General features: G+C 31.1%; 1 protein-coding gene and 1 pseudogene across 2 annotated transcripts; both read right to left on the bottom strand.

Moving 5' to 3' along the window:
• Positions 1–281: 281 nt before the first annotated feature.
• Positions 282–4,448, bottom strand: LOC109819125 (transmembrane emp24 domain-containing protein p24delta9). Its single transcript, XM_020384732.2, has 4 exons — positions 4,052–4,448; positions 3,280–3,492; positions 1,129–1,205; positions 282–610 (listed from the first exon to the last, which is right to left on the bottom strand). Exons 1-4 carry the CDS (start codon positions 4,256–4,258, stop codon positions 466–468), a joined length of 642 nt encoding a protein of 213 aa, XP_020240321.1. The 5' UTR covers positions 4,259–4,448; the 3' UTR covers positions 282–465.
• A 5,401-nt stretch (positions 4,449–9,849) lies between these two features.
• LOC145954125 (origin of replication complex subunit 6-like) lies at positions 9,850–12,066 on the bottom strand (annotated as a pseudogene). Its single transcript, XR_014431288.1, has 8 exons — positions 11,773–12,066; positions 11,532–11,683; positions 11,375–11,455; positions 11,183–11,294; positions 10,994–11,056; positions 10,802–10,889; positions 10,591–10,658; positions 9,850–10,278 (listed from the first exon to the last, which is right to left on the bottom strand). The product of XR_014431288.1 is annotated as an origin of replication complex subunit 6-like (transcript).
• Between the last annotated feature and the right edge of the window lie 607 nt (positions 12,067–12,673).

Here is a 12,673-nt window from a genome sequence, read left to right as displayed (position 1 = left end):
TAGACAAGTAATTAAGTTTTTCCAGGATGCTTTCACATAATCAATGATCTGCAAAAGATTGTTAATACATTTTTGGAATCATTTGCATTGCATGTTGCATTCTTTACCCCTCTATTTACTCATATCCCAGTTCAGATGTTAACGTAGCCATAAGTTTCCATCTAAAATCCGACATTGACAAGATATAAATATTGCCAATTTTGATCGTTTGTATTTTTAAGGATATTCTCATGGGCTTTAATTTAACACGATAACATTCACTGCTCAGATTGAATCACAAATTAAAGAGCCTCTCCAGAAATGTAACTATTATTTCTAAAGTTGATACCAGTTCATAATTCTAACATACATTTAATGTTTCTAATTACCAAAAAATGTAAAAAGTGAAAGATGAACTAATCATACATTTGGATACACAACGATAAATGAATTCAGAAGAAAAATGAATAAAATTTGTGTGATGAACTAAAGGAGCTTCTTCCGCTCAAAGAATGCCTTCAAATGCCATAGTTGCAAACCAGCCACAGACAAGCAAATCACAATCGAAAGGAAACTGAAGGTAAACATCTTGCTGTTAGTTGATTTGTTAAGATCTTGCATCTCTTCTTCTCTATATCAGCCACATGGACAAAAAAGGTCATCAAAATTCAGTAAAAACAACATTAGAATGAAGAAAAACACTTATGCATGCAGCAATAGGGTGCATGACCATGTAAAGCCACCGCCAAACCATTCAAAACTAAACATAAAATAGAAGCCTGTCATGAGTTATATGCACAACAACCATTTGCTTCCTTCCTTGGCATATCACTCTCATGAACCCATACAACATACCAGGTAAATCTAAGCAACGAATTTTATTCACAAGGGTACTAGGAATAAGGAACAAGTTGGAGGCATGAAAGACTACAATTTTCTGATTCACATAGTAGCTGCAACTAGAAAGCAAAATATTCAAATTTCTTCTGACCCAACAGCTATATATTCATCTGATATTCTATTTAAAAGAATTTTTGAATGAACTCAGCAAATCATTTTTCCATCAAAGTTCATATGGAGAACCATTATATACTAAAATGGCACGACAATATCAAGAGACTTTGTTGGCAGAAGTAATTGCATAAATACCTTTCTCGAAGATAGTACATCTCGTCATGGATGGATTGGACAGTATCGTATAGCTTCTTCAGCTCAAATTCCATCACCTAGAAAATAGGAGAAAAAACAACTCATCAACAAACATACAAAGGCCAAAACACCTAGATCTATAATGGATGGATCCAAAACTCGTATAAAGCAAAATCTGGGTTACTTATACATTCTTTCTCAAACAGGTTATGCTGGTTCCTTGATTTCTCTATGAATACAACCAGACCCAGGATTCCATAAAATTACGTTGACTGCCTTTTACACAGATATATTGTGTAACTCGCTATTATGATGCTATAGTGGAGTAGTGGAGCGGCCCCCTAGGCTACTACAGAATTCAAATATTAGAGAAGTTTTTAGTAGCAGCCATGGCTGCAATTGTGGTGTGCTATATTGGCATTCTTGTGATGGGCTTTATAAACGAAATCTTACCCTGAAACATTGTTGTTTAAGGTTGCGGTAAAATTGTGATCGTGTTTTTTCTTCTTCTTCTTTGTGTGTATATACTCTTCTCCTCCTTCATTTAAACTTCACAGTCCACATTCTCCTAATTTTTATCTAATGAGGTTTTTTCCCTATTATTTTCACCAAGATCTTTTATTATTTGCCATCATTCCTATGCTCTTATTGCTCCAAGATTGATTGTGATTGTGTGTAAACAGAGTTATAATTTATCATAAATTTCTGCAATTTTTATTTTAGTTTTTGAGTATTTATATATGTGGCATACATTATTTAGTTTGTACTGTAATATTTAAATTAGCAACCATCCTGATTTCCTTTATACAACTATAGCTTTCTTAGGGTTGGCCATTACACACTGCTACCCTGGATTGATAATTATGATTTCAGCATAGAGAAAATAGCTGGATAAAATAGGTTAGACTGTTAAAGATTTTAAAAGAGAGAAAAGGGAAAACAAGAGCATTTCGATATTGTCCCTATATTTGTATTATCCACATCTCCTAAAAGTAGCCAATCAAACCAAAACAAAGCTTACTGTTTCAGTGCATTCCAGATAGAATGAAAAGACACAAGCATAACATTAGTGAATAATCATGCAACTATCCAAAACCATGACAAGAGCAAAGATTAACTTGTATGTGCAATGTACAAGTCTACTCCTATATTATAAATTAGAAGACACAACTTAGAGACTGAGACTCCCAGTCTCTTTATGTTTTCTCTATAATCTCCTTTGGAGGTGTATTTTACATAAGCTACTAGCCAACAAAAATTCTGTCATCCATTTCAAACTACCCTCCTTGTTCTTTTAACAACCCATCTCTTTCAATCAACCCTCTTTTATTTCTCTCAAAATTAAATTTTAATATTTTTAAAATAATTTGTTCATATTGTAAAAAACCTTATATCACAAATTTAAATTATTCATTGAAAGTCTAAAATATAATTATTTTTAAATGAAAAGAGCCAGCAACAACTTATTTGGGCACTGAGCAAAATATCTTGTAGGAAAGAAATACCATTTAGACAATATATCTAAGGGAATTGCAAATAAATCCACTAAATGAAGTCCCCTACATGTTTAAAGCCTGCCATTGGGCTGTATGTTAAACCTAACTTTTTAGGGGGGAAAATTAGAGATTCATCAAATTAACTTTAGCAGAATTACATTGTTGATCAATGCAATAGAGATTCAACAATTTTTTACATTTGTAGAAAGTTGCGCAATACAGCCCTCCTGAATATTCAGGCTCTGGACAACTACGATGTTTCAAAAGAACACCAACACAGAAAGAGTTAAAATGCTATAATATTGATAATAATAAACTACTGATCATATTCAGTATTTTACATTGGAAGAAAGCTGCCCAATACAGCCTTCCTGAATATTCAGGCTCTGGACGACCACGATGTTTCAAAGGAGCACCAACACAGAAAGAGTTAAAATGATATAATAATGATAACAAACTACTGATCATATTCAGTTTTTTACACCGAAAGAAAGCTGCCTAATACAGACCTCCTGAATGTTCAGGATCTGAACGACTATGATGTTTCAAAAGAGCACCAACACAAAGAAATAAAATGCTATAATAATGATAACAAATTACTGATCATATACATACAATCAAATGCTGAGCCACGAAACATAAGAATACTACTTACTTCAATCTGCCCTTTCTTGGCAACCTTGGACCAGTCTTTGGCTGCAACCCCACTTCTCCACTCAAAGTCAACAGTCACCATTGCGGGGGCAGGCCTGCCATCCGGTATCCAAAAGCAAGCCGAATAGTCACCAGCCTCAGCTGCAGTAAATGCAAAATTACCAGAATCCACATGATCCCCATAATGATAACTGTTCCCATGTGGCGAACTCACCTTGCAAATACACACACACAAAATCTCAAAGACAATCCCACGGAGATAAACCACAGGAGCCCATTATCCCAACAATTACAGAACATTGCAAATTCAGAACCTCAAAACAAACCACAAATATTAAGAATCATTGCACAACTGTGCCATCTAAGATTCAATGTTTTACATTATAAGATTCAATTCTTCTTATTTTTTATTTTTAAAAGCAAGGTTTTAAAAAAAAAAAAAAACTTAAATACAGTATTATAAGTATTGTCGGTTCTGTTTCCCGATCTCAGCAATCTGTTTAATAAAAGATTCCATTAAATGTCAACATGTTTAGTGAAGCGAAATTTCAATTTTGATTGGAGAGCAGTAGCAACAGTATCTAAGGTACTACATCTAAATTATATCCTTAAAAAACGAGATTTTGCCCGCATCATTAAGGTTTTTAGTGTGTCTGCTACCGCAATTGTGTTGATTCAGCAGCATTTGTCAAGAATTTTGGACAATTTAAAACCTAGGGAAAGTGCATTTTCAGAGTGAAAACAGGGGTTTAGCGATTAAATCACGAAGTTACCTTGACAACGATCCTGTGGGAATCGGGAAAAGGGAACCCTTCGTTGGGATTAACGACACTGTACTTTCCCACACTCATCGCATTGGTCTTAATGTCCTCTGTAATGCACTTAGTGTTATCCGATTGAAGCTCGAACCGCATCGAATTCGCGAGGCTACACATCAATGTGAGGGTGAGAAGTGCGAGGGGAAGAACCGAATCGGACATTGCGGCGACGGGGTGTTCCCAATTTGGGATCTGAAGGCAGATTAGGGTTTGAATGGGAATGGAAAAGGGAGAACCAAAACGACAACGGAGAAGAGCCACAGTGAACTCAAAACGAAGTTATGCGAAGAGTAACGACGGCGATTTTGGGTTTTGTTATGATACTAACAGTTTCACAGTATTCCCTTGGAACTGGAGTTTCTACTTTCCACTGTTTAAACTTTAAACAGAACTTTTCACAGTCTTTACTTTAGTTTGAAATATTTTTCCAACTTAAAATTATGAATAAATAATATTATTAAATTTTCCAATTTCGTATTAGGACCTTTGTTAACATTTTTTTAAAAATAATATATGTAATTTTATATAAGTACCATTTTAAGTACGTTAATGTAAAAAATTATTTACTTTAAATTTATAATAAAGATATTTCTTATCATATGCACATTAAATTATAATTGAAATTTGTAATGTATAGATCATTTTGAATATATAAATTATATTTAAATTTCTAAAAAATAATTTATATTATGATATAAAATTATTTTTAATAATTTATAATTTTTTTAAATAAAATAAATATAAAATAATATATTTAAAGAGATAAGAGATAAAAAATTATTAAAGTAAATATAAAATATATAATACAAAGGAATAATATTATATTTGAATATGCAAATTATAATTAAAATGTATATAAATAAATACTTTAAATATATAATTTTATTTTAGATTTATAATAAATATTTATATTATACCACAATATTTTTTCATTTATTGAGGATTTATTTTAAAAATATTAAAACTTAATTTATAAATAATTATGTAAATAAAAAAATAAATTAAATAAAAAATTAAAAAAATATCTAAAAATTCTTTCATTAAAGAAAAATTTCTAAATCGCTCTTACGCAAAATTGATATTTGAATTTAATATATAAGAGTTGATTTATTTATATTTATATATTTATACAAACTATAAACTATAAAGGAGATACATGTTGTAGTGACTACATTTTAATTTTAATTTTTATTGATTATTTTTACCTCTCCACACATTTTATAATTTTAAAATCTATTCATTCTTCATAGTAAATAAAAAGAAAAATACTCACTCTTGTATATAGTGATCTACTTTTAAAACTTAATATTTTTTTAATGCAATCATTTTCTCCTAAAACTTTTCAAAAATAAATATAATGAGGCACATAGTACCTTTTTCTTGTACAAAAAAAAGTATTTTTTTTCTTCTACTATTCAATATATCTATACTATTAATAAAGATGATACAATTTTTTATGCACATATTTTGTTGATATTTTTACTTCTTGACTTCCAAAACATTGTTTCTCTCCCATACTATTTTTTATTAGTTTTTAATTTTTTCTTTACTTTTTTTATAAATTTATTTTTCAAATTTCTTATACCCTCTAAATAACTACTCAAAATTGCTCACACCCTCTAATATTTAATCACCCATACATATTCAACTTCAATTATTTTTACTATTTATTTTTAAAAATTACACGGAGACATGAAATACCTTTCTTCTTCTTCTTCTTTTTATTATTTTTTATTTTTTTACATTAGTCAATATATCTATACATGTATGCATCTATGCATCTATATAAATTTAGACATTATACAAGGGATAGCGAATGTATAACTATTTTTTATCTCTACTTTTTAGTGAACCATTTTATCTAGAGCGGTCAAAGTGAGCTAAGGCCCGTGGGCCAACCCGGCCCACCTTGAAAATGGGCTGGGCCGAGCAAAAAAGAATTAAAGTTTTATGGTAGGTGGGTATATCTTAACTCGACCCACTTTGACCCGGCCATCCTAGGCTGAACCCGTGGTGGGCCGGGTAGCCCACCAACCCACTAATTTTTTTTGCAATAAAAATTTAAGTATGATTTGTAGTTAATTTTGTATGATGGGATAATGAAAATTTTTATTTTGGACTTTTATCATGATTTGTATTTAATTTTGTGTGATGAGTTATGACTTATGACTATTAATAATGTTAATTTTATGACTATTATGTTAATTTATAATTAATTTAAAATTTAAAATTTTGTTGATAATTTTTTTTTTATTTTTGGTGGGCTGGTGGGCTGGCCCATATAACCCACAAACCCGTGGTGGGCCGGGCCAGGCCAAATATTTTTTGAGAAAATTAAAAGTGGGCCAGGTTGGATTGGCTTGCTTTTAAAGTGGGTCAAGGTGAGCTGGCCAACATGGGCTGGGGTGACCCGTTTTGACAGCTCTAATTTTATCTTCAATTGCATATATATATATATATATATATATATATATATATATATATATATATATATATATATATATATATATATATATATATATAACCTCTCAATTTTGTGAATATACACCCACATATGCCCATTGAATTCTCTTTCTCTATTTTTTTTAAAAAGTCTTAATAAAATTAAGAGACATGAAGTATCTCTTTCTCTATTGTATTCTAATCTTTTTCCACCCACGAATCTCTTAGAATAATTTAGAAATGAATGTGTACACAAGAAGTTAAGAAGTTAATTACTCACTCCATCATACTAACTATCCACCCCATGATACTAACTTCCTATTTATTTTTATTTTATTAGTTTTATTGTAAAAAAATATTGAAGTGTCTTTTTTCTATTAGTATATAAAGATTTATCATACTTATGCATATTATAAAGGGGATAGAGGATGTGTAACCATTTTTATCTATACTTTTTAGTGACCATTTTATCCTCTATTACTAAGAAGAAGAAAAAAACAGAGAAACAACCTCTCAATTTTGTGAATAAACTACCTACAACTACCCATATAATTATCTTTCTTTATTTCTTTTAAATTTTAATAAAATTAAGAGGTATGATATCATGCATGTGGTACTAGTAAAACATTACATTGTCACTAGCGTCAGATGTAGAGTAGTTTAGGAATACATGTCGGATTACACCCTCTACGCACTCTCATTAGGACACACTATTAGTGTCTGGTCAAGATAGTTAAGCCACACAAGATACATTTCATGCTCACGAAGGTACACTACAAGAAAAATGCAAATTATCGACGGATACAAATTTGTTAGAAAATTTATATTTCTAACAGATTTTACTGACGAGAAAAAATTCGTAGGAAAAGTTTTATTATCAATGAATAATTTTCAACGATTACAAACCTATTAGAAAATTTATATTTTTGACGAATTTTACCGATAGATACAAATCTGTCAAAAAATTTATATTTCCGATGGAAAAAATTTGTACGAAAAGTTATATTACCAACGAATACAAATTTGTTGAAAAATTTATATTTTTGACGGATTTTACCGACAGATAATTTTTTACGGATACCAATCTGTCAAAAAATTTATATTTCAGACGGATTTTATCGACGAATAAAAAATTTGTAGGAAAAGTTATATTATCAACAAAATATTTTTGACGAATTTATATTTGTCAAAAATATAATAATTTCCGATGAATTGATTAGCTATAGAATAAATTATTTCCTAAAAATATAATTGAAAACTTAATTATTTTAAATTATTTAACTAGAATCTTATTGACAATTTACTATATGATCTGAATATTTTTGTATAACTAATATCTGGTTTTAAATTTGATATGAAAATATTATGATATTTTTAGATAAGATTTTAAATTATTATTTTATTAATGGTTAATAATTAGAAAATAAAACAAGGATAAATACATTTTTTCAATTTTATATCTTAGCTTTAAGATAAATAAATATATTAAGTTAATTAATAATTTATTTAAAATATAATTTATAAATATGTAATAAATAAATATTTATAATTTATAAATTATAGTATCATTATAAATTATAAAATAATATTTTAAAATATATAAATTATTATTTAAAATTTAAATTTATAATAAATAATTTAAATTTTATCATAATATTAATTTTAAATAGAAATAAGTAGATTGTTAATTATAAAAGTAAGTATATATACAAATATAGATTAATGAAATATAATATAATTATTATATTTTTATAATAGTTCGGATATATCGAAATGAGAAGGATCCAGAGATTGTACAAATATGAAATTGTATAGTTGAGGATGACTTAAAGAAATTAATTTGTACTACTTATACTAATAAGATGCATTTACTTTTTAGTAACTTATCTCGTTAGAACTCCACAATTAAGCGTGTTTGACTTGGAGTAATTTAGGGATGAGTAACATTCTAGAAAGTTTTCCAAAAAGAGTGCGAGTAAGGACAAAGCACGCTGAAAAATGAAGTATCGTGGAATAGAGCCCTTAAGAGGTCAAGTATGAGGGATAATTTTTGACGGATTAAATTGTTTTCCACAGAATCATCCGTCGAAAATTTTTGACGAATTAAATTGTTTTCGACAATTTTTTTACGCCCTTTTTTTCGACGGATTTGCATCTATCGGAAAGATAGAATTTCTGACGGATATTCCTTTTTACCGACGGATTATGTCCATCAGAAAATTACGTTTTTCTTGTAGTGGTAGGATTGGGACTTCCAAATTGAGCTATCCTCAAGGTTGGTTCCCAAGCTTTTACATATGGGACCTTCCTTAACAGTGTATTCCATATCCTGACCTTTAAAAAACAATCTCTTATGCACATGATGCATGTCAAATAGACTCGATGCAATAACATACATATTATCTCACTTCACATATCACATATTTCTCATCACTACTAGAAAAATTAAAATTAGAGAGGGAAAAAATCCGTCACTAAACTTCATAAAATCCGTCACAAATAAGTTAGTGACGGAATTTGTGACGGAAATGATTCCGTCACAAAATTTGGCGTCACAAAATATTTAGTGACGGATTATTTTCTCCGTCACAATTAGTGACGGAATTAAGGCGTCACAAACAATATAATTTCCGTCACTAATTTGTAACAATAAATGTTTAGAAATTAATAAAAATCCGTCGCAATTTGTGAGGGATTAAATCCCTCGCAATTTGTGAGGGATTGAGAATGAAAGAATCCCTCGCTATTTGAGAGGGATTAAATCCCTCGCTATTTGAGAGGGATTAAATCCCTCGCTATTTGAGAGGGATTAAATCCCTCACAATTTGCGACGGATTTTATCCGTCACTAACTGAGATGAATCCCTCGCTAACTGTTTGATGACTAAATTTGAGGAAACAATTGTTTTAAGAGTCTGGTAATCGATTACCTATACATGTAATCGATTACCAGACAATAAAAGAACAATACAGACATCAAGAGGAGTTCCCAAGTTTAATGATGTGCTTAATCGGCAAGACAACACATGAAAAATAATGAATGACCTCTATCAGTGTAACTATGACAGTAAAGCTTCATTGGAGTATATCCATAGCCATGATACTTTTCATCATTTAGAGATCAAAATCCACAAGGCACACATTTAGGCAAAGAAACCCCTTCAAACAATACACATGAAGCAACCTAATTTTACTAAGCTAGATTGCTTATATAGTGATGACCTTATACCTATCTACCAAACATACAATTAATAGAGGCAACATGTTCCAAATCAAATCATACAAAAATTCAAATACAGGGGAAAAAATTCGTCAAACAGTTTATAACAGAGCAGGATATTATAAAGGATTTCAAACCTTTCCACTACAATCACCAATAGCAAGCTTGACCTTCTCACACACATTAGATTTACAAGTGAAATAACCTCCATGTTCTTTTTCCAAATTGAAATTACTGTAAGTTGGTGGAATCAACTAAAATTGACCCTTTGCTAAAATAGAGAGGACTCCATACAATAAGCAACTTCTCATAAATCTCAGTATAATCTTAAAGCCGAGCAGACATAGTCCTTATTTAGGTTGCGGAGAGCCAGCTAATCTCGTGTCTTAAGAAAACCAGAAAGTGAAAACTGAAAGTCAAGGCAAACCTTCGGTGGCTTTTTTAATAGCTAAGTAGAAATTTGGGTACTCTGCTATCATATCCCCCATATCAGACACACCTGACTTAATGGGACCGTGCATCTATGTTTGGAAATGATAGTTAATGGTTACCACATTGAAGCATAAGGAGAAACTAATGGATCAAATAAATTTTAGTTATTCTGACTTTTTACTACTAAAACCCAGCATTACAATACAAAAGACATTGTTACAAAATAATCTATAGAGAAACATAATGAAATAGAAGAACAAATAAACTAACAGTATATTTGTGCAGTGCCCGTTGAATTTATTGAGGAACAGAAATCTTTAGGGCGAAAAATATTTTTCCAATTAAACAAAAATGCTAGTAAGATTAAAAAATATATAAATATATATGCTAGACAATAGTACCTCTGCACCATCATCGGATGAACCACCTTCTTCAGCTTTCCTTTTACTTGGCAAAACATCAAGCAAGTCTACAGAAAGACGGAAAGACACAAAAAGGAATTTGCTCAATGCAAAAATAGCTATTAAATACATGAATAGAATAGCCCACTTTAAGTTATACGCGGAAGCATTATGATCAAGAATGAAGAACCAAATAGAGAAAGATGTATACCTCGATTTGACTGCAGTTCCTTAGGATCCTTCTTTTCCTTTGCCACCCCAAAAACATCATGGCACAAATCCTTCATAGTAACATAAACCTACAGCAGAGCCATTCACAACCCATTTTAAAATTGCCAACACTAATCATCATTATAAATCCAATAAAACCATTACAAACGCAACATTCACTAACAGAACTTACACTAGAAAACTCAGATTCAGATGTATCGCAGAGCTCAATTAACTTAAGTTTGTCTACTTTCAGCTGCAAAACAAACACAACCACAACTTAAACCAAAGCAAAAGGACATTTCACGTAACAATAAAGGCTATAAATCAGTCACAATTCCACCAAAATCCATCAATTTACAGAAATCTGCGGACACAGGACCTTGTGTTTTTTAGCACACAAATAAAAAGCAACGGCGGTGAACACAGGACGCGTGAAATCAGCGCTTGCACGGCGAGAGACCGGCAACGACGAGACAAACCGATCCTTATATCTGCACACAAACAACAGACAAAATTCAGCAAAACGCGAAACAACGACGGCGTTTCATCAAACACGTGGCGGATAACTCACAGTTTGAGACCGTCGCGAACGAGAGGAATAATGCAAACACAACCGAACTGAATCGCCAATTCCCTCACATCTATCTTCATCCTGAAATACCAAACACTCCGTTAACAGAAAGAAAACAAAGAAAAGCTGAAAGAATGAAAGAAAAGCGAAAACGAACTTGACGCCAAGGTCGTTGTGGAGCGAGTTGTAGGATCTGATGTAGGCTCTTTCGGACATTCCGCTGAGCCTCACCGCAGAGGATCGGTCGAAGATAACGCCGAGCCTCGTGGTGGCGATTTCCAAGCATATGAGAGACTTCGCGACCTCGCCCTAAGAAAAGCATATAAAGAGGTTCAGAACAGAATCAAACGAATTAAACGGATTGGAATGGAAATGAGAGGAAGAAAGAAGAGGCATACGACTCCGATGACGGAGGAATCGAACTAGACGTCGCAGAGGCGGCGGAGCTCCGCCGCTTTCTGGACGACGAGTTTGGAGTCGGAGAGAGCGAGTTTCTTGGCTAACTCGGAAACGTCCATTTGTGGGTTTGGATCCCAAACACGACGTTAACTAGGATTTGGCGTTTGCATTTTGAAGGGATTAGGGAGCTGAAAATGGCGAGAATAGGAGGAGGAGATTGTGGAATCCAAATTAGATCGAAGTCGCTATTTGAATGTTCGCGCGCGCGGGGTTTGCTTGGAAAGTTTCGTTTGGCGCCTCCGCTTCCGAAATCACTCATGCAAAAACTTCACGAATTTTTTATTTTAGGCAACAAAATATACGTATTTTTTTACGGGGCTTTTTAATTACTTTAAAATATTATTGATATTAATTTATTAGCAATATTAAATTATTAATAATATATAAATTTTATTTATTTAGTAATAATAAATATATATCATTTGTTACATTAATAAAAATTATAGTATATGTTAACTTAAATAAGCAAATAATTGTATAATTTTAAATTATTATATATATATATATATATATTAAAATTTTAAAATTATTAAATTTTTAATGGGAGAGATTCAAATTGCATAATTATGATTTTTGAGGGACTAAAATTGTTCAATTAAAAATTAAAGGACTAAAATTGCACAATTACAATTCTTTTAGGGACTAAAATTATCCAATTAAAATCTTAGGGATCAAAATTGCACAATTACAATACTTGAGGGATAAAAAATGTAATTAAGCCAAAATTAAGTTAATATTCTTTTTTTTTTGTATTTCACAAGTTTTTTTAAAAATATTTTTAATGAATGTCTTAGTTTCTTATGTTCAAAATTGACAGTTTTTTATTTAATTAAATGAATT

This window comes from Cajanus cajan, chromosome 2, assembly GCF_000230855.2.
Source record: "Cajanus cajan strain Asha chromosome 2, NIPB_CcT2T_4, whole genome shotgun sequence".
Classification (NCBI taxonomy): Eukaryota; Viridiplantae; Streptophyta; class Magnoliopsida; order Fabales; family Fabaceae; genus Cajanus; species Cajanus cajan.
The sequence above is the reverse complement of the archived record's forward strand: the minus strand, read 5'-3'. Positions and strand labels throughout refer to the sequence as shown.

What these genes read in the sequence shown, in the direction of transcription:
- LOC109819125 (XM_020384732.2), bottom strand. Translation starts at nt 4,258, where the DNA reads ATGTCCGATTCGGTTCTTCCCCTCGCACTTCTCACCCTCACATTGATG. An exon ending in CCCACAGGATCGTTGTCAAG is followed by an intron (nt 3,493 to 4,051) that starts GTAACTTCGTGA and finishes TGTATTTGCAAG; the next exon opens with GTGAGTTCGCCACATGGGAA. An exon ending in ATGTACTATCTTCGAGAAAG is followed by an intron (nt 611 to 1,128) that starts GTATTTATGCAA and finishes TGGCTGATATAG; the next exon opens with AGAAGAAGAGATGCAAGATC.